Raw genomic sequence first — 24,060 nt, forward strand, 5'->3', positions numbered from 1 at the left:
TGGCATGCTTGGAGAGGACTATAGTTTCTGTGGCTTCCCAAATCTGATGAAGAAAGAGAGAGGAGAGTTGGGATACTGCGTTACTATATTAAATAAATATTTGTAGGTATTTAATAATTACTTGTTGCTAATGATGACAGTACTGCTTGACCTGGAGGAGTATCCTACAGCAGGAAGGATATCCCAGTGACTCCTCTATTATGTTTCATTTTGCTCATGAAGTTTTGCATATTAAAGTGTCTTGTTGGAATGTATCCTACTTATCAGCAGACTATTTTGGTAAACAAGATTTGAAGGAGGTGATTTTCCAGATCCTACTCTAGGCCAGGCACTGAGCTGGGTGCTGGGGATTCAGCAGGGAAGAAGTACAATTCTCTTTTAAGGGCTTTAACCTATGGTTTGGATGACTGCTACATAATACAAATAGCTTCTGTGTTCAGTGTTTATTTAAATAAACCCAGGAGGATATTTTTACTTAGAACAAAAACAATAATTTAAAAAATACCCCAAATTGATTTTTCACTGAATTAGATTATTCTTGTTTTAGATCCCCTTAGCTATTGACCTTTTGTTGTACAAATAGGAAGAAATATGATGGATTGTAAAGTAAGTTGAAGCACTATGGCTCATGGAAAGGGAGTTTTCTCTGGGGCCAGACAAGCTAGATTCACCTTCCTACTCTGCCACTTAATAATATAGGGCAGCCTTTCTGAGCCTTAGTTTTCTTATCTGTAAAAGATGAGAATAAGAGAGAGTACTACATGCCTAGTACAATTTTTTTGAGAAATTGGGGATAAAGCATTTATTATAGTGCCTGGCATGAAAGTAGAGTTTAATGAAGAGTAGCTGTCATAACATGGTCAGAGAAGTTAAGGACCCATCCATGGTATAGGTGACTGCAACTCATTCAACTGGCTCTTTTAGAAAGCCAGCAGAAGTCTTAATTATTTACTCTAAATGGCTGCAGGAAATGTGACTCCAAGTGACAAAGACATGGCTGATAACATGATAGGTATTTTAAAAAACATAAGTGTTAGGTGAAATCAGAGACACAGAAGAGTTCAGAGTCCTTTCGGAGAATAAGAGAACCTGACCGTGAGCTCAGCTTTCTTAGATTCTGATCAGTGCCCCCTCATCTTGGAGAGATCCCGTGGCCAGTCCTTGGTGGACTGCTGGAGTTGCCCACTCAGAGGCTGACTGCCTGGCCAGGGTCTGTTTAGGTAAAGGTTTGTGTGGGTAGGGCTTGTCTCGGCTTCCAAGTCACACTCCTTTGGATTACTGCTGCTGCTGCTAAATCACTTCAGTCGTGTCCGACTGTGTGTGACCCCACAGACGGAAGCCCACCAGGCTCCCCTGTCCCTGGGATTCTCCAGGCTAGAACGCTGGAGTGGGTTGCCATTTCCTTCTCCAATGTGTGAAAGTGAAAAGTGAAAGTGAAGTCGCTCAGTTGTGTCCAACCCTTAGTGACCCCACGGACTGCAGCCCACCAGGCTCCTCCATCCATGGGATTTTCTAGGCAAGAGTACTGGAGTGGCTTGCCATTGCCTTCTCCGAGCTCCTTTGGATTAGGCCTTACTTATTATCATCTTTATTTCCTGAGTAATTATTTGTACATTTTCTGGTAATAGTGCAATCATATACATCTGTTTTTTCTTCCTCATCTTGTCTTGCTTCTGAAGAAGCGCTTTTATTGACTTAGCAAATATTTAATAGTAATAGCCAATTGTTAGAATAAGCACTTTATATGTCTTATGATGATTTAATCCTCAGGAGTTGGTGATGGACAGGGAGGTCTGGAGTGCTGTGATTCATGGGGTCGCAAAGAGTCGGACAAGACTGAGCGACTGAACTGAACTGAACCTTGTGAAGGAGACATTAGGCCCATTTTATAGATGAAGAAATAAATGAGGGGCGGGACTCGTGGGTGACCGGCACGGGTCGCCCCTCCCAGGGGCCTGTGACTGGATCCGGCCCCCTCCCCCACGCCCTGGCCTTTCTCCTTCAGCTCCCAGGTGCGGGGTCGAAGGTACCTCCGGCCGGAGATGCAGTAGGAGCGGCGCCTACGACAAGCCCCTTCCCTGTACCACTAGCCCGTCACCCGGCCCGTGGCGAGCCCGAGCCTGGAGCCGCTCCTGGCGCTCGGCCTGCCACTACTGCTGGCCTGCTGGGGCCGGGTCGGGGGGCAAGCAGTTTCTACGACCTCTGCAAGTGTGAACCCTCTGGCCCTAGCCCTGGCTCCAAGGGAGCCCTGTCACAGGAGGCCACCACTGCCATCATGGTTTTCTCACTCCTGGCTGCCCTGCTCCTGGCTGTGGGTCTGGACCTGCTGGTGCGGAAGCCAAGGGAGAAGAGGCAAACGGAGGGCACCTACTGGCCCAGCAGTGAGGAGCAGTTCTCCCACGCAGCTGAGGCCCGGGCTCCACAGGACTCCAAGGAGACCGTGCGGGGCTGCCTGCCCATCTAGGTCCCCTTCCTCTACCCATCACCCTTCCTGGTTGTGTGACCTTGGGGGAAGGCAGAGCCCTTTCTGGGCAATCAAACCCACCCAGTGCTTAACAATAGAAGGGAAGAAGGTGCTTCTAAGACTGTGTCCTTGATGGCAGGGGACACTGTGACTGCTCACTTGACACATATATCTATATAGTGGATGGTGAGATATTATAAGACCTTCCTGTGGGCTGGTAGGAGTAGGAATTAGCCTAGGTAAAGGAGACTCCTATAGGGCACATAGGCTGTTGGGAGAGGAATTCGAAGTTCTCGAGGGTCCTAGGGGCTGGGAGGGCTTCCTGGAAGGGAGGGGCTTTTAGCTGCACCTAAGAGCCAGCCTCAGGTTGCCTCAGGAGGGGAGGTGTTGAGTGGTGTGGGTTTCTGAGCAAAAGAGGGCTCCCAGATAAACTCATCAGGAAAATCCAAAAAAAAAAAAGAAAGAAATGAGACACAAGTTAAATAACTTGCCCTATATCAGTAAGTGGTGGGACTGAGATCCTAACAGTCACTCCCGTTCCAGAGCCAGGCTCCTTCATCTCTCTGCTGCTCTAATGCATCTCCTCTACTGAGTATTTCAGATTGAACAACCGGCATCATGTGAAGGAGGAGAATACTAACCAGCACCAAGGAGCTTCCTGAGCCTCCCCCATCACTGCCTCTACCAAGGGCTAGCCACTGCCCTGACTTCTAACAGCAAAGATTAGTTTTGTCTTTCTTTGTACTTTATATAAAGGGAATCACAGAATGTATACTTTCATGCCCGGCTTCTTTAGCTCAACATTGTTTTTGTGAGGTTAATCTCTGTTGTATCATTTTGGAGATTTTCTGTTTTCATTGCTGTTATTCTATTATATGAATATACTTAAATTTATTTGTACATTTTTCTGTTGATGGACATTTGTATAGTTTCTCAATTCAGAGCTGTGCTGAATAGTGCTATTAGGAAGAGTCTAGTACATATCCTTTGGTGAATAAGTGTGTCTGTTGTGGATATACCTAGGAGTGGAATTTCTGGGTGATGGGATATGTGTATGTTAAATTTTAATAGATATTGCTAAACAGTTTTCCTAACTGGCTGTATCAGTTTGCACTTCCCCTGAAAGTGTATAAGAATTCTGGTTGTTCTCCATCCTTGCTAACACTTGGTATTTTTCATCTTTTCCATTTTAGCCATTCTGGTGGGTATGTTTTGAAATATTTTTACTTCATCTGTGATAAACCAGATGGCCCCTTTATTTTTGCCTTTGTTTAATTTTCAAATTCTGATTTGTTTGTGAATTTTAGTCACAAGCAAATGTCAGAGCCTTGGAAACATAAGAACTTTTTGAAGAAATGTTCCAATTGGGCAGGTTCAGTGGAAATAATTAGGGTAATTTGTAACCATTAACCCGTAACATTTCTTATTTGGAATGGATATGATGCTTTGCTCCCTGTCAAAGTAATAGTCATTTACCTTAAGAGAAAGGAGGGATTTTTCTTTAGGTGTTTGAGTTTTTGTTAAATATTTGGCATTCAGACTACCCTGGCTATTAAATAATTTCTTTCTGTTCTATAAGTTTAGTACCCCATTGGCATGACTTTTGTTTTTTTAAAGATGTGCCATGTGGCTTGTGGGATCTCAGGTCCCCGACCAGCTGTTAAACTCAGGCCCCAGCAGTGAAAGCCCTGGCAAAGATTTTTATCTTTACTAAAGAAACTAAAAGTAAATGAATAAATAAAAATTTTTAAAAATAAACTAAAATTTGAATTAATAGTTTTTGTATTAGGATCTTTATACCTTTCCAGGGGTGATTCTCTTTTACACTAAAGTGGTTGTCTTGTGTCTTAAAAAAAGCAGCATTTATAAGCAATACAAATTTCAAAGTAATGTGGTCATATGCATCTGACATAAAAAGCTTAACGTATGGTTCACAAATAATGAAATCGGTTGCTTTGAGAAGCTGATTGAGCAGCATGTTAGTGTAGTAGAAAGACCCAGGACTTTGAATTCTAAAAGGTGGCTGTGCGTTCTGACTCTGCTACTTGTAAGCTGGTGTTCAGCAAGTCTTTTAGTTTCTTGAAGTTTTGGTTTCCTTATCTGTTAAATAGGGGATAATAATACACACTTGTCTTAAGGATTAGAAATCATGTATAAAAGTGCCTGGTACTGAAAAAGTATTCAGTGAACAGTGACGATTACTACTTATTAAAGTTGTTCAAGAGAGATCGCTAACAGTGTCTAACTTATCCACATGAATAATTCTTTCAACACGTAAGAATTATGTTTCTTAACATTTTAATGCAGAGAAGTAGAGATGAATGCTCTGTGTCATTGCTTAAGGAGAGAAGGAAACCAGGGCTGGTCCTGTTTGACACTTTTTTCTTGCCGAGGCATACTATAAGGTAAATTTGGGCCTCCGAATAGGTGAGATACCTGCGATGTATATACTGGGTTGGGTCCTTAGAGGATTTACTTATCTGGAGTTTAAGAATATAGCACAATTATATACTGTATTTTCAGAGTGAAAAAAAAATAGGCGCCATTTAGTTACAAAGCCTGGTTGGAAAATAATCTGTAAGTATGACATGAATCACTGGGGGAAAAAAAAGTTCTTTTTTTTTTTTTCTGGCAGCTTAATTCTCTGTGATTACTGGGGTGTGACCTTCATGTGGCAGGGATTATGACCCTTGACTGCTTTGAAAACCAGAGGGTCTTAGGATGTTTTGAGTGTGTGAAGTAGGTGCAGGAGAAGGTATGCCGAGTGAGAATGCATGGTTGGAACTCAGGGAGCCTCAGACTGGGTGAGGTTAGGGGAGCAGGAGATGCGGGAGTCTAATTCACCCAGTATCACTAAGGGACCTTTATCTTTGTGTGATGAAGACAGTGCTGCTGGTGCTGATTATGGATGCTAAGGAACATTTCCCAATATGTATAATCAATCAATCAATATCTATAGTAAAGGGGAAAAACTAAAGTGTAAAAATAGTACACATTAGCAGTCTAGGTAAAGGATAGGTAGTTTGTACCTTCTTGCCACAAAGTAAAGACTAGATGTATCATAAATGATGTGCTGGATTGATGTTGTTTTTATTTGCCAACAGCAATGATCATTTTACACGGATACTGAGTCTTTATAGTGCCTTGGAGATACATAGCTTAGATGTCAACCCATCATTTAAAGAATGAGAACTTTGATGGTGAGATGTCAGTGTATTTAAGTCTCTGACTTATGGAAGTGTTATATTCTCAAATTTTATTTCTAAGTTTGAAATTTGGAGTGTGTGGTTGAGTAGTAGAAATAGTGTTGTAACTGTTGAATAGGTTCTCATCCCACAAAAGCCACAGTATGTTAATTATATATAATATAAGCTCACTAGATGGAGATCTGGGTCTTGGTTGTTTGGGAACCATGTGAAAGGGGAGGAGAGAAGAAGGAGAAGAAAAAGTTCAGAGTAAGATCTTTTAGATCGTTGAGATCATTGTTTCTCAGCAAGGCCTAAGGCCATTTTTTCTGGTTCTGATTGAGGGATATGATCAGCATTCAATGAGTGGGCTGGAGATGCTGATGTCATGCAGTGTGTGGAATCGTTTCACACAAAGAAGGATAATCCTTTGTCTTTTTATTTATTTATTTATTTATTTTTGGCCACAACATACACTTTACTCGATCTCAGTTCCCTGACCAGGGACTGAACCCCGGCCACAGCAGTGAAATCCCAGAATTCTAACCACTAGGCCACCAGGGAACTCCTTGTCCTTTGTCCTTTTTGACTTCTGAACGTTTGTTCGATGCTTACAGAGGTGAATTGCTTGTTTAGATTATATAAGCCTGCTGCTAAGTCACTTCAGTCGTGTCCGACTCTGTGTGACCCCATAGACGGAAGCCCACCAGTCTCCCCCATCCCTGGGATTCTCCAGGCAAGAACACTGGAGTAGGTTGCCATTTCCTTCTCCAGTTTGTGAAAGTGAAAAGGGAAAGTGAAGTCGCTCAGTCGTGTCCAACCCTTAGCGACCTCAGGGACTGCAGCCTACCAGGCTCCTCCATCCATGGGATTTTCTAGACAGTAGTACTGGAGTGGCTTGCCATTGCTTACATGTAAACACAAAGTACTGCATAACTTTTTTTTTTTTTTTTTCTGCTCCATGCAGTTTGTGGGAACTTAGTTCCTCCATCATCAAAAGTCAAATCCATGCCCTCTGCAGTGGAAGGAAGCATGGAGTCCTGACCTAACCAGTGGAAGGAAGGGACCACCAGGGAATTCCCTGCACAGCTTTAAACTACAGTGAAAGTTTCAGGACTGCAACTACGTTTGGGAAAGATTGTTTTGAACATTATTTTAGAGAAGGTTGTCACTGTTGGCAAGACCCCTTGTAGAGTTGAATCTGTCAGGGCCGAGAACCACCAACTTAGGCCAAAGTCTGAAACAGCTGGTTTGCTCTTGATCCACCCTCTCTTCTCTCCTTTAAGTCTCTTCCCCACCTCCCGAGGCCCATCTGTCATGACCCACTGCCCCGATTCTCCCCTCAGTCCTCTGCTGCCTTACCCTGCTACCCCCAGGCCTGTATTCTCTGCTTCCCTTACTCTGTCACCAAAATTCCCTGTTCTTTAGGATGTATGATTTCAGCTAAGTCAGGGGGAGGAATAGAGAACATATTTGGGAGCAGGAATGCTATTCTAGTTAGCTCAGTGCCAGTTCATGGTGTGTCCTACAGGGTCAGCTCCTCTAAGCCACTCTTACTTTCATAGCTCCTCAGTCCGCAGACACTCTGGAAGCTCCAAGTGTGTTTTTTACTTTCCGAAATCGGTTTCTGTTGCCATGGCAGTGAGGATGGGGCAGGGGTCCGGGCAGCGGTTTATGAGTCATTTGAAAGTCGAGGTGTTCTGAAATGTGGACAGTCCAGCTGGGGATGGCTCAGTTCATTCTAGCTGAACTTCCTCCTACCATCTGGTGTAGTGCTTTCCCAGGCAGAGCTGAAAACATATGTTTCCCTTTTCTAAGAGAAATCTGTTTTTCTTTCTTTCTCTTTCTTCTTGCTCTTTTTTTTTTTTTTTAATCTTTCTTTTTTTCCCCAAACCTGTGTGAAAGAAGGGGCTGCAGTGTTCAGGAGCTCATTTTATTTGAGGAAATGTCTCGACAGAGGTTGATACGAAATGAGAGGCCTGGCAATGTACTGAAGGATATCCCTTCCTTGCAGATGGAGCTGGCTGTGGCTCGTAGGTCCTCGGAACCCTCAAGAGAGGTTCCTCTGCCTCTGTGAGGAAGGTTTGTTGCAGGAAAGTTGGATATTCAGCTGCAGGTGGTGCCTCAGCCACTCTTAGATATGGAGCCTGGTCTCTCCTTCGGCTAGCCCCAGACCCTGGGCTGTCTTTGAGGACTCTGATTCTGAAACCATTTATTCATTAATTCTTTCCAGAAACTTTTTGATCAACTGCATTGTATGCCAGGCACCAGGAACTCAGAGACAAATGAGACAAGATTCCTGCTCAGAGTCTTACCTGCCTATAGAGACAAATAGGCCTGTAAACACTGGGCCCAGTAAAGCCTTCAGAAGTATCCGTGGAGCCAGCAGGGCACAGACAGTCTGGGGCAGAAGGGTGATGCCAGGCAGAGGCTGAGAGACAACAGGTGGTTTTAGGAGACTACATGTGGTTCTGCATCATGCAGTGTGGGTTAAAGGGATACAGCTAGAAGGATACTGGCTAGGTCATAGAGGCCTGAATACTATGCCAAAGCGTCTGGACAGGGCTCATCATGTTCTCTGTTGCTGTTGACCTGGGTCTGAGGGACCTGGAGTTTCTCTTCTCCAAACTTCTCTAACTCTTGACTTTGTGTAAAGTCACAGAGATGGTTTAGTGTGGGCAAGACTGCAAGTTTTTGAGCCAGACTGCCTGATCTTGAATCCTAGCTCGCTAGCTCTGTGACCTTGGACAAATTATTTAACCTTTCCACATTTAGGTTTCCTCATGTATAAATTGGAGACAGTGGCTGTCTTTTATGTCATGAGCTCATTGAGAGAAATTAATTAAAAATGTATAAGATAGTGCTTAGGACAATGCCTGGAAAAGAGTAAGCAATTACATGTTAGCTATTACTTTAAAAATAATTTTTGTTCTCAGAGAAATATCTTCTTTCTTTTTTATTTTCTGATACTATATTTTATTATAACAGCTTTTAGATAGAGCTTTCAGAATATACTTAATCTCTTTCTTTCCCTCTCTCCTTTTAAAAAACCTGGCACTTACTAATTATTGCAGATGGGAAGTGTGTACCTTCTAACCTCAGCTTCACAGCTTTTATTTATTTTTGTGTTTACAGATGACACTCTTAAACCTGGTTTAACATGTTTGGATAATCACACATATAGTTGATTTGCAATGTGTGAAAGAATATGGATAGATTGTTGGATGTACCCCTTAGTTCATGTCACTTATTTGGCAATTGTCATTTATTTGCTTCTTGTTAATATCAGTAGACATTAATTGAACATCCTTATCCTGGGTTTTGAGTTAGACAGAGGTCTAAATGATACAGTTCCAGCTCTTGAGGAGCTCATAGTCCTCCCTAGAGACCTTTGTATTTTAACCTCTTCATTGTGTCTTCCACAGTTACTTTATTTGGTTTGAACCTACTAACCTTTAGTTGAGTGTGCTGCTACCTTAGGTGTGGTGATGTGTGTGTGTGCGCGTGCACGTCGTCACTCAGTCGTGTCCAACTCTTTGTGACTCCTGGACTGTAGCCCAACAGGCTCCTCCATCTGTGGGATTTTCCAAGCAAGAATACTACAGTGAGCTTCCATCTCCTACTCCAGGGGATCTTCCCGCCCCAGGGATCGAACCCGCATCTCTTGCATCTCCTGCACTGGCAGGCGGATTCTTTACCACTCACGCTGCCTGGGAAGCTATCTCTGTAGGGGAAACTATTCACAGGTTTTGACAGGGCTTTTCTTCCACTATCAGATGTGAAAGAAATCACTTTGAGCAGTCTATGCCTGTTAAAATAAGCATATATTTTGGTCAAATTAGGGCCAGTTGTGCTTAAACAGTAAGGATACCTTCAGTGTATGGTATGATTTTCCTTTTTCCTTAGTTTCTCCTTGAGCAGTTTAAAAATCTTAGATAATCTGCCTGCTATACTTCTCTAAAAAGGTGTTTAAGGAATAGGCCTTCCTTTTCTGATCACTTTGGTTAAACCAAGAGCCTGTGTAGGTTTTGAAATTAGAAATACAATATTCATGATTTAAGTTTGAAAATTGTCATGACATGGAAGTAAAGGAAATTAAGGGGAATATGTTAGGATGACAAATGTTTCTAACAAGGTGAGACATGCCAAGACTTGAGTCATGAAGTGTAATATCTTCAAGACCAGTGTAGAGGAAAGAAGCTGGGACCCAGTCTCTATGAGAACTGAGTGGTTGAAGAACTGAGAAGGCAGAGGGCAGCTATCTCTGAGTTACAGTTGATGAAGTTCCCCCCATCTCAGTCCTAATTCTAGAATGATCAGTTGGAGTATGTTGGGACTTCCATGATGGTCCAGTGGTTAAGACTGCATGCTTTCAATGCAGGGGGTGTGAGTTTGATCCCTCATCGGGGAACTGCGATCCTGCATGCACATAACATGGCCTAAAGAGAGTGTTTTTTTTAAAAAAGGTGTGTAGAAAAGATGATGAATAAGAAACTGCAGCCACGTTCTAGGTGGTGGTCAAATATGTTAACAGTGGTTAGACGAGGAATCGATAGGTAACATCTTACTTTGCTAGTGGGCCAGTTTGTTGTCGTGTTGGTCACTCAGTCGTATCCCACTCTTGAGACCCCACGGACTGAAGCCCACTAGACGCATCTTTCCACTGGATTCTCCAGGCAAGAATACTGAAGGGGATTACCATTCCCTTCTCCAGGGGATCTTCCCAACCCAGGGGTCGAACCCAGGTCTTCTGCATTGCCGGCAGATTCTTTACCATCTGAGCCACCAGGGAATCCCCAGTAGGCCAATTTACAGATATTCAATTCTAGAAGAAAAGTGGATCAAACCAGATCCAGTTATTAGTGTTTCAGCTATACAAGACTAGCAAGGCTCCAGGTTTAGAGGAGGGAATTAGAATGTTCATCAGGACTGTTGTTAGGAATTAAGGAAGGAGAGCCTCTCTAGAATGTCCAGAATTCTGGGATGGGGGTTAGGGTAAATAGGAGTGCTTCAAATGACCAAGCTACCCTTGGTATGGGGAGATTTGGACTATTGGTTATAATTGTTGACCGTATGACTCAGTAACATGTCTGTGATAGGAAATTTGGCAATATCTGTCAAAATGTAGACTCTGCAGTTTCATGTCTATGAATTCGTGCTACAGAAGGAATCAAACAAGTGAAAAAGGCTATTTAATGAAATGAATATAAATCAGTAGGGATTTTATTAAGTAAATTGTAGTATATACAGAGGTATTCTTTATAGATTTACTCTCTAATTATTAAAAAGAATTTAAAAATCTGACATTATAAAATGCCCAAGGTATTCACTGAAGAAAGAAGCAATTTTAGTAGAATATATATATATATATATAGTAATTGTCTAACTGCATATATAACTACTATCTGTTGTTGTTTAGTCTCTAAGAAAGCCCAGCTACTGTCTATATACATATATAGTTACTTCTGTGTAGTGGAAACTGTTATTTTTTCCTTATACTTTTTTATATTGCTTTGCACTTTTATGACAAGCACTTCAGCAGCAGACCGAGAGGGTAACTTATCTATTACTCTTTCCTGCCCTGCTCTGAGACGGTGTGTTTGTGCACATCCAGTCGTGTGTATTTTTGGTGGCTCACATCATGGTTGCCTCTTGGGGAGAAAATGATGAAAGCTAGCAGGAAAGCTACTTCTAACAATATAGGAGTATCCTATATCCACCAAAGCCTCCCTCCTGTAACAATTATGAACTCAAGGTAGTATTTAAAAAACAAGTACTCGAAGACCTTGGAGAGGGACAAAATGAGGCAGAAACTGACAGGAAACTAGACAGATATGGATCGCACTAGGTAAGATTCTCATTTCTATAGCTTTTTTACCTGAGGACACTCTGGTGGGTGATGGTTAGCACTCAAGCAAAAGTCTGCAGTCTTACAGTCTTACTTGGGGAATCAGAGGATGGAATTCAGGGCCAAAAGAGAGTCTGGAAAATGAAAGGATACATGTTAGAAAGGAGGGAACAAAGAAGGAGAAGCCCTAAAATCTGCTTTAATCCTTGACATGCATGAGGGAAGACTCTGTGGAGCTTGGAAAAGGCGATGGTTGAAAGCTGAAAGAATTGAGCTGAAATTCAGCTTCAGCCACTACGGAAAGGACAGAGTTTGGAGTATGAATCTAGCCCAAGTTGATTGCCCAACAAAACAAAATTCTTCGGAGGGAAATTGGAAGAATCCAGAATCTCCGTAATGTCTCAGTTCAGTTCAGTCGCTCAGTTGTGTCTGACTCTTTGCGACCCCATGAATCACAGCACGCTAGGTCTCCCTGTCCATCACCAACTCCTGGAGGTCGCTCAAACTCATGTCCATCGAGTCGGTGATGCCATCCAGCCTTATTCTCTGTCGTCCCCTTCTCCTCCTGCCCCCAATCCTTCCCAGCATCAGAGTCTTTTCCAGTGAGTCAACTCTTCGCATGAGGTGGCCAAAGTATTGGAGTTTCAGTTTCAACATCAGTCCCTCCAGTGAACACCGAGGACTGATCTCCCTTAGAATGGACTGGTTGGATCTCAGTATACAGTAATAACTGAATGGCTCTGTGACTCATTGTCCAGAGAATGACAGTCAATAGAAATTACCCCAAGGTGACTCAGATGTTGAAATTACTACATAAGGACTTTAAAGTCAACTTGGTAGTAATAAATGAACAACTAGAGACTCTCCCCAGAGAAATGGATAATATAAATAAAACCAAAAAAAACATATAAAATCTAGGACTTAAAAGTACAATATCTGGAATGAAAAGTTTATTCTCAGCAGCAGGTTGGAGGTGGCTAAAGAAATGGTCAGTGAACTTGAAAATAGAGGAATAGAAATTATCTACTCTGAAGAACAGAAAAGATTGAAAAACAAAAACAGAGCCTTGGTGACTATGGAACAATATTAAAATATATGTACTTGGAGTCCAGGGGCTCCCCAGTTGTTCTGATACATGAATCAGAGAAAAGCAATCCCAGTTATTTCATGAATAGATTTCTAGTGTGCAGAATATGTGAACTTAGTAAAATGCTTTCTGTTTTATAACACTGAGTGATTTATTATGCTGCAGTAGATAACTAAAACAAGACAAGTTTTCTTTGAAGAAATAATGGCTGACAACTAAATAAAAGAACAAGTAACCAAGTTAAAAATGGGCAAAGTGTCTGAATAGATATTTCTTTTAAGATATGCAAATGGCCACAAAAACACACGAAAAGATATTCAACATCATGAGACCATCAAGGAAATGGAAATCAGAACCACAATGGCTACTAGGATGGCTATAATAAAAAGAAGATAATAACAAGTGATGATGAGGATGTGGGGAAGTTAGAACTCTCAAATACTGCTGATAGGATTGCAAAATTGTGAATCCACTTTGAAAAACAGTGTAGAAGTTCCTTGAAAAGTAAAACAGTTACCATTTGACCCAGCAATTCTAAGTGTATATATAAAAGAAGTAAAGTTGTTAAGTACACACAAAAACTCGTACTTGCATTTTCATAGTTCAGTTCAGTCGCTCAGTCATGTCCGACTCTCCACAACCCCATGAATCACAGCACGCCAGGCCTCCCTGTCCATCACCAACTCCTGGAGTTCACTCAAACTCATGTTCACAGAGTCGGTGATGCCATCCAGCTATCTCATTCTCTGTCGTCCCCTTCTCCTCCCGCCCCCAACCTTTCCCAGCATCAGAGTCTTTTCCAGTGAGTCAACTCGTCGCGTGAGGTGGCCAAAGTATTGCAGTTTCAGCTTTAGCATCAGTCCTTCCAATGAACACCCAGGATTGATCTCCTTTAGAATGGACTGGTTGGATCTCCTTGCAGTCCAAGGGACTCTCAAGAGTCTTCTTCAACACCACAGTTCAAAAGCATCAATTCTTTGGCGATCAGCTTTCTTCACAGTCCAACTCTCACATCCATACATGACCACGAGAAAAACCATAGCCTTGATTAGATGGACCTTTGTTGGCAAAGTAATGTCTCTGCTTTTTAATATACTATCAAGGTTGGTCATAACTTTCCTTCCAAGGAGTAAGCGTCTTTTAATTTCATGGCTGTAATCGGCATCTGCAGTGATTTTGGAGCCCCCAAAAATAAAGTCTGACACTGTTTCTACTGTTTTTCCATCTATTTCCCATGAAGTGATGGGACCAGATGCCATGATCTTTGTTTTCTGAATGTTGAGCTTCAAGCCAACCTTTGCACTCTCCTCTTAAACTTTCATCAAGAGGCTTTTGAGTTCCTCTTCACTTTCTGCCGTAAGGGTAGTGTCATCTGCATATCTGAGGTTATTGATATTTCTCCCAGCAATCTTGATTCCAGCTTGTGCTTCTTCCAGCCCAGCGTTCCACATGATGTACTCTGCATAGAAGTTAAATAAGCAGGGTGACAATATACAACCTTGACGTACTCCTTTTCCTATTTGGAACCAGTCTGTTGTTCCATGTCCAGTTCTGACTGTTGCTTCTTGACCTGCATACAGGTTTCTCAAGAGGCAGGTCAGGTGGTCTGGTATTCCCATCTCTTTCAGAATTTTCCACAGTTGATTGTGATCCACACAGTCAAAGGCTTTGGCATAGTCAATGAAGCAGAAATAGATGTTTTTCTGGAACTCTCTTGCTTTCTCCATGATCCAGCGGATGTTGGCAGTTTGATCTCTGGTGCCTCTGCCTTTTCTAAAACCTGCTTGAACATTTGGGAGTTCACGGTTCACATATTGCTGAAGCCTGGCTTGGAGAATTTTGAGCATGACTTTACTAGCGTGTGAGATGAGTGCAATTGTGCGGTAGTTTGAGCATTCTTTGGCATTGCCTTTCTTTGGGATTGGAATGAAAACTGACCTTTTCCAGTCCTGTGGCCACTGCTGAGTTTTCCAAATTTGCTGGCATATTGAGTGCAGCACTTTCACAGCATCATCTTTCAAGATTTGAAATAGCTCAACTGGAATTCCATCACCTCCACTAGCTTTGTTCGTAATGATGCTTTCTAAGGCCCACTTGACTTCACCTTCTAAGATGTCTGGCTCTAGGTCAGTGATCATGTTATCGTGACTATCTTGGTTGTGAAGATCTTTTTGTACAGTTCTTTAGTAGCATTATTCATAATATTCCATAAGTGGAAATAACCCACATGTCTATCAACTGATAATGGAGAAACAAAATGTGATATATTCAAACAATGGAATATTCTTGGCTCTATTGAAAAAAAAGGACAAAATGCTGATTCCTGTTACAACATGGGTGAACTTTGAAAGCAATACACTAAGTGAAAGAAGCTAGTCATAAGAGACCACATATTTTACGATTCCATTTATATTAAGTGTCCAGAATAGCCAAATTTATAGAGATAGAAAATAGAATGACAGTTGTCTAGCTTTGGGAGGCAAGGGGAGATTAGGAATGCTAGCTGCAGCGTATGTTTTTGTTTTTCCTTGGGGGGTAGTGAAAATGTTCTAAAATTGATTAAGCTTATGATTTTGCATCTATGTGAATATAATTTAAAAAAGTACATTTTAAATAGATACTGCAGTGTTTTTTTTTTTTTTTTGCCACTTGCAAATTGTAGGCTTGGACTAAGAGAGTAAGATGCCTTTCTAGCTCTGAAATTCTGCAATTCTCCAAATCTAAGAATTGTCACTTCCCAACATTGTGGTCCATTTTCACAAAGATGTCTGGGAGCATTTGTCTCCTGTCTCTTCAGCAAATTGCAGTGCTCTGGGAGAAATGAAACTTGACCCAAGTCTGTTTTTCCATCTTGATTTCATCTTATTCTCTATGCTTTGTAACAGTAACAGATGGCCAGAAAAATGTTTTCCCACATTCTTGAAGTACAACAAATAGCAGGCTTCCATTAGCCTTTTCAGCCACCCTTGGACTCAGTGATATCATTCTGGTAAGGAGCACAATAGTGAATGAAGTCTGTGCCAGAGACTGCTGGATAGTTTGAGACTAGAGCTCAGGTCAGTGGTGTTCCTTGGTTGAGCAGACCTCCACAAGCCTCCCTGATAGTGACTGGGCCCACGGGTCATCTTTTTACCTATTCTTTGTTGTTATGATAAAATACAGGCAAAATCAGTGAGAAAGTCTTACTGCATTTTTGAGAAGCAGTTGCTGCTGCTGCTGCTAAGTCACTTCAGTCGTGTCCGACTCTGTGCGGCCCCATAGACGGAAGCCCGCCAGGCTCCCCCCATCCCTGGGATTCTCCAGGCAAGAACACTGGAGTGGGGTACCATTGCCTTCTCCAGTGCATGAAAGTGAAAAGTGAAAGTGGAGTCACTCAGTCATGTCCGACTCTTAGCAGCCCCATGGACTGCAGCCTACCAGGCTCCTCCATCCTTGGGATTTTCCAGGCAAGAGTACTGGAGTGGGGTGCCATTGCCTTCTCCATGAGAAGCAGTTAGGTAATATCTTTTTTTTTTGTTGTCTCCTAAAAGTTAATTTCGGAGAAGGCAATGGCAAGCCACTCCAGTACTCTTGCCTAGAAAATCCCATGGATGGAGGAGCCTGGTAGGCTGCAGTCTGTGGGGTCGCTAAGGGTCAGACATGACTGACTGACTTCACTTTCACTTTTCACTTTCACACATTGGAGAAGGAAATGGCAACCCACTCCAGTGTTCTTGCCTGGAGAATCCCAGGGACGGGGGAGCCTGGTGGGCTTCCGTCTATGGGGTCGCACAGAGTCGGACACGACTGAAGTGACTTAGCAAAAGTTAATTGATAAAAAAACAAAACAAATGTATGTCATTATTACTATTACAGGAGAACAGCCCATGGTGGTCCAGCAAACCTGCCTGTACCGTCAGCAGTCCTTAGAGCATAATTAAAGAACTCTTGGTCATTTTGTTTGCTCAGTTTTTGATGATTATTTATTCCTTGCATATTTGATCACAGAGCTGATAGCACAGTAACCTCTGTGGTCACTTGTCAGTGTCTTGGTAGAGACGGGCGTTAATGCTAGAATGCTGGTGACTTAGCTCTGGGTATACCTAAGAAAGATTTTATTAATCTGATTGAGTTGGTGAAGTGCAGAAAGGTCTTTGATGGAGCTACACTGTAACTTTATCCCCTTTCCCCCCACAAAATTTATTTTTTCTTCTTATACAGGTTAAGCAGCTAAACAGCCATGGTAGTTTGTAAAAAGGGAAAGGATGTCCTCTTACCATTTCTGAGATAGCTTGTAAATTTATTCTGTGCCAGATGTATTTTGAAGGAATATATTACTAAGCGAAGATGTTAGTAGAAGAAAGTCCAGTGAGCAGAGCTGGGTTCCTGCTCTGCCTCTTCCTGCCCTGTTCACCTTGGGCGGATGACTTTATATCTGAACCTCATGTTCTTTTTCTTTAAAATGGGGATAATGATGCATATTTCATATGGGGTATTGTGAAGACTAATTGAGATAATGTTCCTTTTTAGAGTGCTTGGTACAAAGTAAAATGTACTTTAAAAAATGTTTTAAGACTTGAGAAAATGAAAAATGACATTTATTTTTTATGGAGCTGTAGATAAGGTTGGGCATCCCAGGTGCTTTGGTGGTAAAGAATCTGCCTAACCAATGCAGAAACACCAGAGACATGGGTTCAGTCCCTGGGTCGGGAAGAGCCTTGGGAGTAGGAAATGGCAACTCACTCCAGTATTCTTGCCTGGGAAATTCCGTGGACACAGGAGCCTGGCAGGCTACAGTCAGGGAGTCACAAAAAATCAAACATGACTGAGCAGCTGAGCACACAAATAAGATTAGGTTTTGCATAGATATTGGTACCTGTTTAGTATAGGCACTCTGAGAATGTCAGTGCTAATGATCAGTATAACTTATTCTTGTCTATGTTTGTTTTGTTTTATTTGAAGTATGTTCCTCTTTTCAGAGAGAAAAATACTTGAAAAAGTTTGTCACTTTTCTTGAAAATAGCTTTTTATCAGATGCAAAATTAGCTTATCTTAGTGATTCTCAGCCTTTCCTCCCTGCTCCTGTATATTAAAGGGATCCTTACCCTGTCTTGCTCCTACCATGATTCTTTGGGGAGGTGGGGTCTTAGCAGAGTCTGTGCAGAGGAGAGAGGAGACATACAGCCCTCAAAATTAATTTTATGTCTTCAAAAATTATCTTTAAGATTAATTCTTCTGAAGGGTTTCCCACCCCCATTTTAAGCTGAGGTGGCTTCCCTGAATACTAAGAGTAGAGGAAGGGTGCTGGAAGGGAATAATTGTAATGTCTTATTTAAATACAAAAGGGGCTTGGAAAAGAAAGCCACCTGGTACCTAGTGATTCTGTGTAAATAAGGTTGAGTTCTGTTTTCTGCTTTTCTTTCCCTCTTTCAAGACTGTGTTCCCTCTCGGTTCCTCGGGGTTTGTGCTGTGTATTTTCCTTTACTTTCAGTAGTTTTACTTAGTGAAAGTGTTTTAAGTTGCTCTCATTTTCTCTTTCATACCTAGTCCTGTTTCCTTGTAGGTGGCCATGCTTTATAGGAAAAGAGGAATTCTCTTTTCCTCTGTGGCAAGTTAGTTTTCAGAGAACAGGAGTCATTGTAGAAAACTTACTTTTTTAGTTCAGAGAATAATATAGATTCATTCTCAGTGACTGTTGATTAAATTTTTTTATGAATTAAAATCAGTAAAAGTATGTGTAAAGGTCTAGGATTTTATTTCACCCTGTTTAGATGCTAATAGCCCACTGCGGTTCGTGGTTGCTGGCAGAGCACAAGCCTCCTGGGTCAGAGAGAAAGGACTTTATTAGTCATGGCCCTGCAAGCAGTGTAAACATAGGTTTGCTCTGGTTCCCCTTGCGCCCCGCAGGTCCCACGGGAGTGGTATGAACGGGCCCAGATGGATGCCTGTCCATGTGCTATGGGAGTGGGACACTGAGTTTGGGGAATCCATTGCTTTCATAGTACATAGTAAGCAAGTTCGTTCTTTGTACTGGAGAGGAACATTGCTTCATCCCTCAAAGCTGCTCTTTCCTATCACAGCCCAGAGAAGTGGCTTGGGTAAGGAGTGGTCAAGGTCATGTGTTTTGTGTTTTTCTTACCCAACAAGACATGTAGGAATGTGAGAGACCCATGGAGGAGTAGCTCTCCCAACAGTGCATATATACAGTAGGTCACTGATAGAAATCTCAGGTAGATTACTGTAAAATATTTGCCATATAGAAAGGTATAAAGAGTAATATAATGAAGAGCCATGCAGTTACCTCCCAACTTGAGAAATGAGCATTGACCATACAGGTGACACTTCCTGTGGACCCCTCCCCATGTCCCACAGGCAAGCACTTTCCAGAATTTGTTATCATGCCAGCACATTTCTATGTATCTCTTAATATCATACAGTACTGTGTGTTTTAAAACTTCTAATTGTTTTTTTACTATCATTTAAAAAATTGTTACAGAGCCCTTTTACATAGCACCATGTTAGTCACCGTAGAAGAGAAATGTAGAGATAAAACTTGCCAGTCATGATTTTAGGGTTCAAGGGAAACCCAAAACACTGAAACACAGCTTAGTAAAAAGGAAAGGATATGTGTGGGAAAAAAAGTTGGTAAACAACATATAACTCTATAAATTCAACTATTAGCATCTAATATGTGCAAGGGCTAAGTGTAGTTACAGATGGAGGGAGACGTGGAATTCATTACTGGGGAGAAAAGAGTGACTGTGAGAGGCAACAGCAGTGAGAACTTACACAGGTGAGATTCATCGGACAGTTTGTCGTACAGGAGCCGGGGTTATGCTGTGAGGAACTGGCCTGACGTTGATCCAGCCAGCCGATGAGAGAAGGGAGCTGGGAGTAGTCAGTCAGCAGGGCAGTTGGCTACAAGGTATGTAGGAAAGCTGGTATTCTGTCAGGTAACCGTGTTATCAGGAGGGGTGGCTAACCCTCAGCCCCTGACCTCACAGGGCTTAACACAGTAATTGCATAGCAGTGGTTACATATGGGAAAATTAGAGAACCCTCAAAACCCTCTCTGATGATGACCTAAATGTGTGTTACACATTCCAGGGATGGAGAAGGTACAAGTTTAACATGAAGTTTAAACATTGAAGCAGTTAAGGAAGTTTAACATTGAAGCAGTCCGAGTTTAACATGAAGTTTAACATTGAAGCGGTCTGAGTTTAACATGAAGTTTAACATTGAAGCGGTTTAACATGAAGTTTAACATTGAAGCGGTCCGAGTTTAACATGAAGTTTAACATTGAAGCAGTTAAGGAAAGAAAGTCTCAGTGAAAAGTCAGAGTTGAGTCTTCAATGGCAAATCATGATGAAGGTGCTCCAGGAAGAGGGGTGGGTGGCAAGAGCATAGGCACAAGGGCTGGAGACAGGTTTTTTTGGGAAATTAACAAGATGGCACCAGCCAGGCTCTCTGGCTCACGCTCTCACACCCTCTCACCCCATGCTATAAACAGTGACTTTGCATGGCTGTGTAATAGCTGGGGTCACTTACGGCACAGCGCATATGTGTCACGAGGTCCTCGCCTGGTCATGGGCTACTTCATGCAGTAGCCTGTATGAGCCTCACCGTGAAAGCCCTGGCTTCCGCTGCATTGGTTCTACATTGGAGTGGCATCGTAGTTACATTATATGAAGTTATGTTATGGCTATGTTATGGTTATGTTATGGCTGCTGCTACTGCTGCTGCGTCAGCCAGGAGAGAGGCTGTGTTATGGCTGCCATGCCAGTCAGGAGAGAATAAATGTGTCTGCAGTTCCTACAGCTCCTTGAGTCTTCTTCCAGCCTCTTAACTTGTGCCTTGCCTGCCCTGGGTTCAGCAAACAGTGTGAACAGCAAGACAGTTGGCATCAGGAACAGGATTGGCAGTACAGTTGGTGTCATCGGCAGGATGTGAAGGGATACAGTGTGAGGCAGTGAGAGGACAGGCCTGTGTGGACTGTTTATGTCCAGGCCCCTTGACGTGTAGAGTTTCCCGTGGCCTGAACTCTGCTGATTGCACACGTAGGGTACCGTTCAGCAGTTTTCCTTTGGATTTCCTGCAAATGAGCAACAGGACCCAGTAGTGTGATGACATTCCGGTTCAGTCCCTTTGGCAAGGCCTTAAGTGGTTGTGTTCTTTTTTCACATCAGTGGAGGTATATGTAAGGATCTGGGGTTTTGCTTTACCCTACTTAACAAGCCAGTAATTAATCTGTTACTGTTTTATATCCTAACCTCATAGAATTCCCTCTTCTGTTGTTTCAAATAGTGTTTAAAAATAGAATGGCTTGCTTTCTGATACGTCCTGGTCTGTTAACCACACCCAACTCACCGGCCCCCTGCCCAACTTTCATTTGGATTATCTGTTTTCTTCATTTCTGTCTTCTCAGTTTGGATTCCTCTCCCAGAAGTTTTTCTCAGTGTGGGGACCCATTTTAGGAAGGAGCCTTGGTGAATTCCATGTGTTTATAGGGTTAGATTGCTTCAGCTCATTTGGGCCTTTTGCCCAAAACCCCTCCAGTTTCTGTTGCTTTTCTCAAATTGGTCCACATTGCTCTTCACTGAGTACTTGGTCATCTTGGGGTCCTTCTGTTCTCTGATTTCTCTGATGCCCTGGTGGTTTCCTCTTTGTTGATCTGCACAACTGCTTATAGCACTCATGTCTTGTGGCTGTTAATGTTTTTTCCTCTCCTGCTTGTATATGGGGGTTTATGAGGGTGCTTTATCTTATAGTTTTGTTTTTAATGTTATTCAAGGGCTTCCTTGGTGGCTCAGTTGGTAAAGAATGCCTGCAATCCCGGAGGCCCAGGTTTGATCCCTGGGTTAGGAAGATCCCCTGGAGAAGGAAATGGCAATCCACGCCAGTATTCTTGCCTGGGAAGTTCTGTGGACAGAGGAGCCTGGCACGCTGCAGTCCATGGGGTTGCAAGAAGAGTCAGACACAACTTATCAACTAAACCATGAGATTTAAGTTGCTATCTGGTTGTTCTGGTTTTATATGGAAATTATATCAAAGGCTGTATTGCTGCTGCTATAACCGTTTCTCCAGAATTGTTATTGTAGGTTCTTGAGTAGAAAGATGATGCGATTGTGACAGAATATGTCTCACCTAACATCTTACACTGTCTGGAGATAGTGTGGTTGTTAGTCCACATTTGTTCTTTAACTTTCTCATTTCTCCATATTGAGACATGTTATTTTGTTATAATGCTCATTTGCAGATTTGCATGGAAATAATAGCTGCTTACCATCACTCTTTTCAGATTCACTAAGAATCTTTCCCCGGACAAAATCAATTTGAGCACCCTAAAAGGGGAGGGTCAGCTGACCAACCTGGAGCTGGATGAAGAGGTTCTGCAGAATGTGCTGGAGCTCCCCACCTGGCTAGCCATCACTCGGGTCTACTGCAACAGGGCCTCGATCCGGGTGAGAATGTGGTCAGAGGGCTGCTGCTGTCTTTGGCCGGCAGGCCTGCCCTCTTGAGGGCTGCCTCCCATAGCCCTGAGTCTTTGCTTTCCTCTTTCAGATCCAGTGGACAAAGTTGAAGACCCACCCAATTTGCCTGGTAATGGCCTTTCTTGATTGCAAGTAATCAAATGGGGGAGGTGGGGGTAAGGTTTTAAAGGAGCTGAGAGAAGATGGGGAGGAGTTTGATAGGCTGTCCCTTCTGGGAGTGTGGGTGCTTCCATCTGGCTTGTGAGTTCCTCTGTGAGATGGGGTGACTGTTGTCTGGGTTTTTTCTAGAACTGCTGTGCAGTAGAGCAAGTAGCTCTGAGACACAAGTCCTGAGTTGGTTTTGCTTTGAATTCTGTTTTTTATAACAAGTTTTGCTGTCCAGTTTCTATCTTTACATTTCCTTTGGATGCCTGTTGGAGGAATTATTAGAAATTTATTCCCGTTGACTGTTGGGTGATTCTCAGCTAAAAGCCCTTCGGGAACTGATATATCCCAAGGACTGGAATCCCCAGGAATAGTAATATCTCTATAACTTGGACTTTATGTTTTCGTTTTCTGTTGTGAGCTAATCCCATGCTTATCATGGAGTTCTGCTGTTAATAGAAATGGAAGGGGGAAGATGAGGCCTCTCTTTGTATTTTAGTTTGTTTGTTCATTCATTCGACTAACATTTATTGTTGGTCCACCGTGGACACAGCACTCAGCTGGTGCTGGAGCCCAGAGACAGATAAGACAGTCTGTGCTGTGTGGGGCTTCATGCAGATACTTAGGTCTCCATGGCTTTTATTTCAGTGTCTGGATAAGGTAGAGGTGGAGATGAAGACCTGTGAGGAGCCTCGGCCGCCCAATGGACAGTCTCCCATTGCCCTCGCTTCAGGACAGAGGTTAGTTGCTTTGGGTCCTATTATTTCCAATGTATCAATGGGTCCAGATTACCTTTTAATTAAAAATTAGAAACTTTTCATTATGGAAATTTTCAGACATGCACTAAATAGTGTAATGAGAGAATAGTGTAATGAGCCCCCATCCACCCAAGATCTAACTTTCACAATTATCAACAATTTACTGTTCTTTTTCTACCTTTCTTCTGCCACTTTGTGAGTGTGTGTGTGTGTGTGTGTATGCACATGCTGTAATACTTGAAAGCAAATCCCAGATACCATATGATTCCATCTGTAAATACTTCTGTATTATGTGTCATTAACGAAGATTGAGAAGAAAGAAAAAGACTCTACAATACTATTATCACAATTAATAGAATTCATAGGAATTCCTTAATATCATGTAACACTTATTTCATATTTGATTTTCCTGAGTTGTCTCTAAAATATTTTTTTTGACAGTCAGTTTGGCTGCAAAGAGCTCCACACTTTATATTTAGGGATATTGCCTTTTAAAGCTCTTTAAGGGTTTCCCTGGTGGTCCGGTGGTTAAGAATCTACCTGCCAATGCAGTGGACACAGGTTTGATCCCTGGTCCAGGAAGATTCTATATGACACGGGGCAACTTAGCCCCTGCACCATCACTACTGAAGCGCATGAGCCTAGAGCCCTTGCTGTGCAGTAATAGAAGCCAGTAATGAGAAGCTTGTGCACTGCAACTGGAGAGTAGCTCCTGCCCACTGCAGCTAGAGAAAGTCCATGCGCAGTAGCAGAGACCCAGCATAGCCAAAAAAACCCACAAATAAATAAATAGCATTTTTTAAAAAATAAGGCTCTCTAATTTTAAACAATCCCCAATCCCACACTTTTTTATATGTAATTTATTCTTTGTAGAAACTGGATTATTTCTTCTAAAGAATTTCCCATATTTTGTATTTTGGCTGATTGGATCCTCGAGGTATTATTTAAGATGTTTCGTTTAATTTGGTAGTTAAAGACTTGATTTGATTCATTTGTTCCTTTTCATGAACAGGAAATTTCCGTGCATTTCCTACTGTAAATAATGGGAGGCGCGTAATATTCCTTTGGATAAGATTAACCAGTGGAGTCAGGTGATGTTGGCTT

At 42.3% G+C, this 24,060-nt stretch overlaps 1 protein-coding gene and 1 pseudogene across 3 annotated transcripts in view; both read left to right on the top strand.

The window, feature by feature from the left end:
• The window catches only part of BLTP3A (bridge-like lipid transfer protein family member 3A), a 77,285-nt gene that overhangs the window by 2,921 nt on the left and 50,304 nt on the right, over positions 1–24,060 (top strand). For 2 of the 3 annotated variants that reach the window (XR_016036094.1, XM_055407055.2), the window contains exons 2-4: positions 21,862–22,024; positions 22,125–22,163; positions 22,847–22,938. Coding sequence is in view for 2 of the 3 variants with exons in the window: in XM_055407055.2 (XP_055263030.2) it covers positions 21,862–22,024; positions 22,125–22,163; positions 22,847–22,938 (294 nt within the window). In the remaining variant the exon portion in view is untranslated. Of the gene's footprint in view, positions 1–21,861; positions 22,025–22,097; positions 22,164–22,846; positions 22,939–24,060 lie in introns of those variants that run through there. The other variant, XM_055407056.2, reaches the window with a different exon arrangement.
• Positions 958–14,521, top strand: LOC148774099 (protein crumbs homolog 3 pseudogene; annotated as a pseudogene).

This window comes from Moschus berezovskii, chromosome 23, assembly GCF_049115385.1.
Source record: "Moschus berezovskii isolate FMDL1 chromosome 23, NW_MosBer_1.0, whole genome shotgun sequence".
Classification (NCBI taxonomy): domain Eukaryota; kingdom Metazoa; phylum Chordata; class Mammalia; order Artiodactyla; family Moschidae; genus Moschus; species Moschus berezovskii.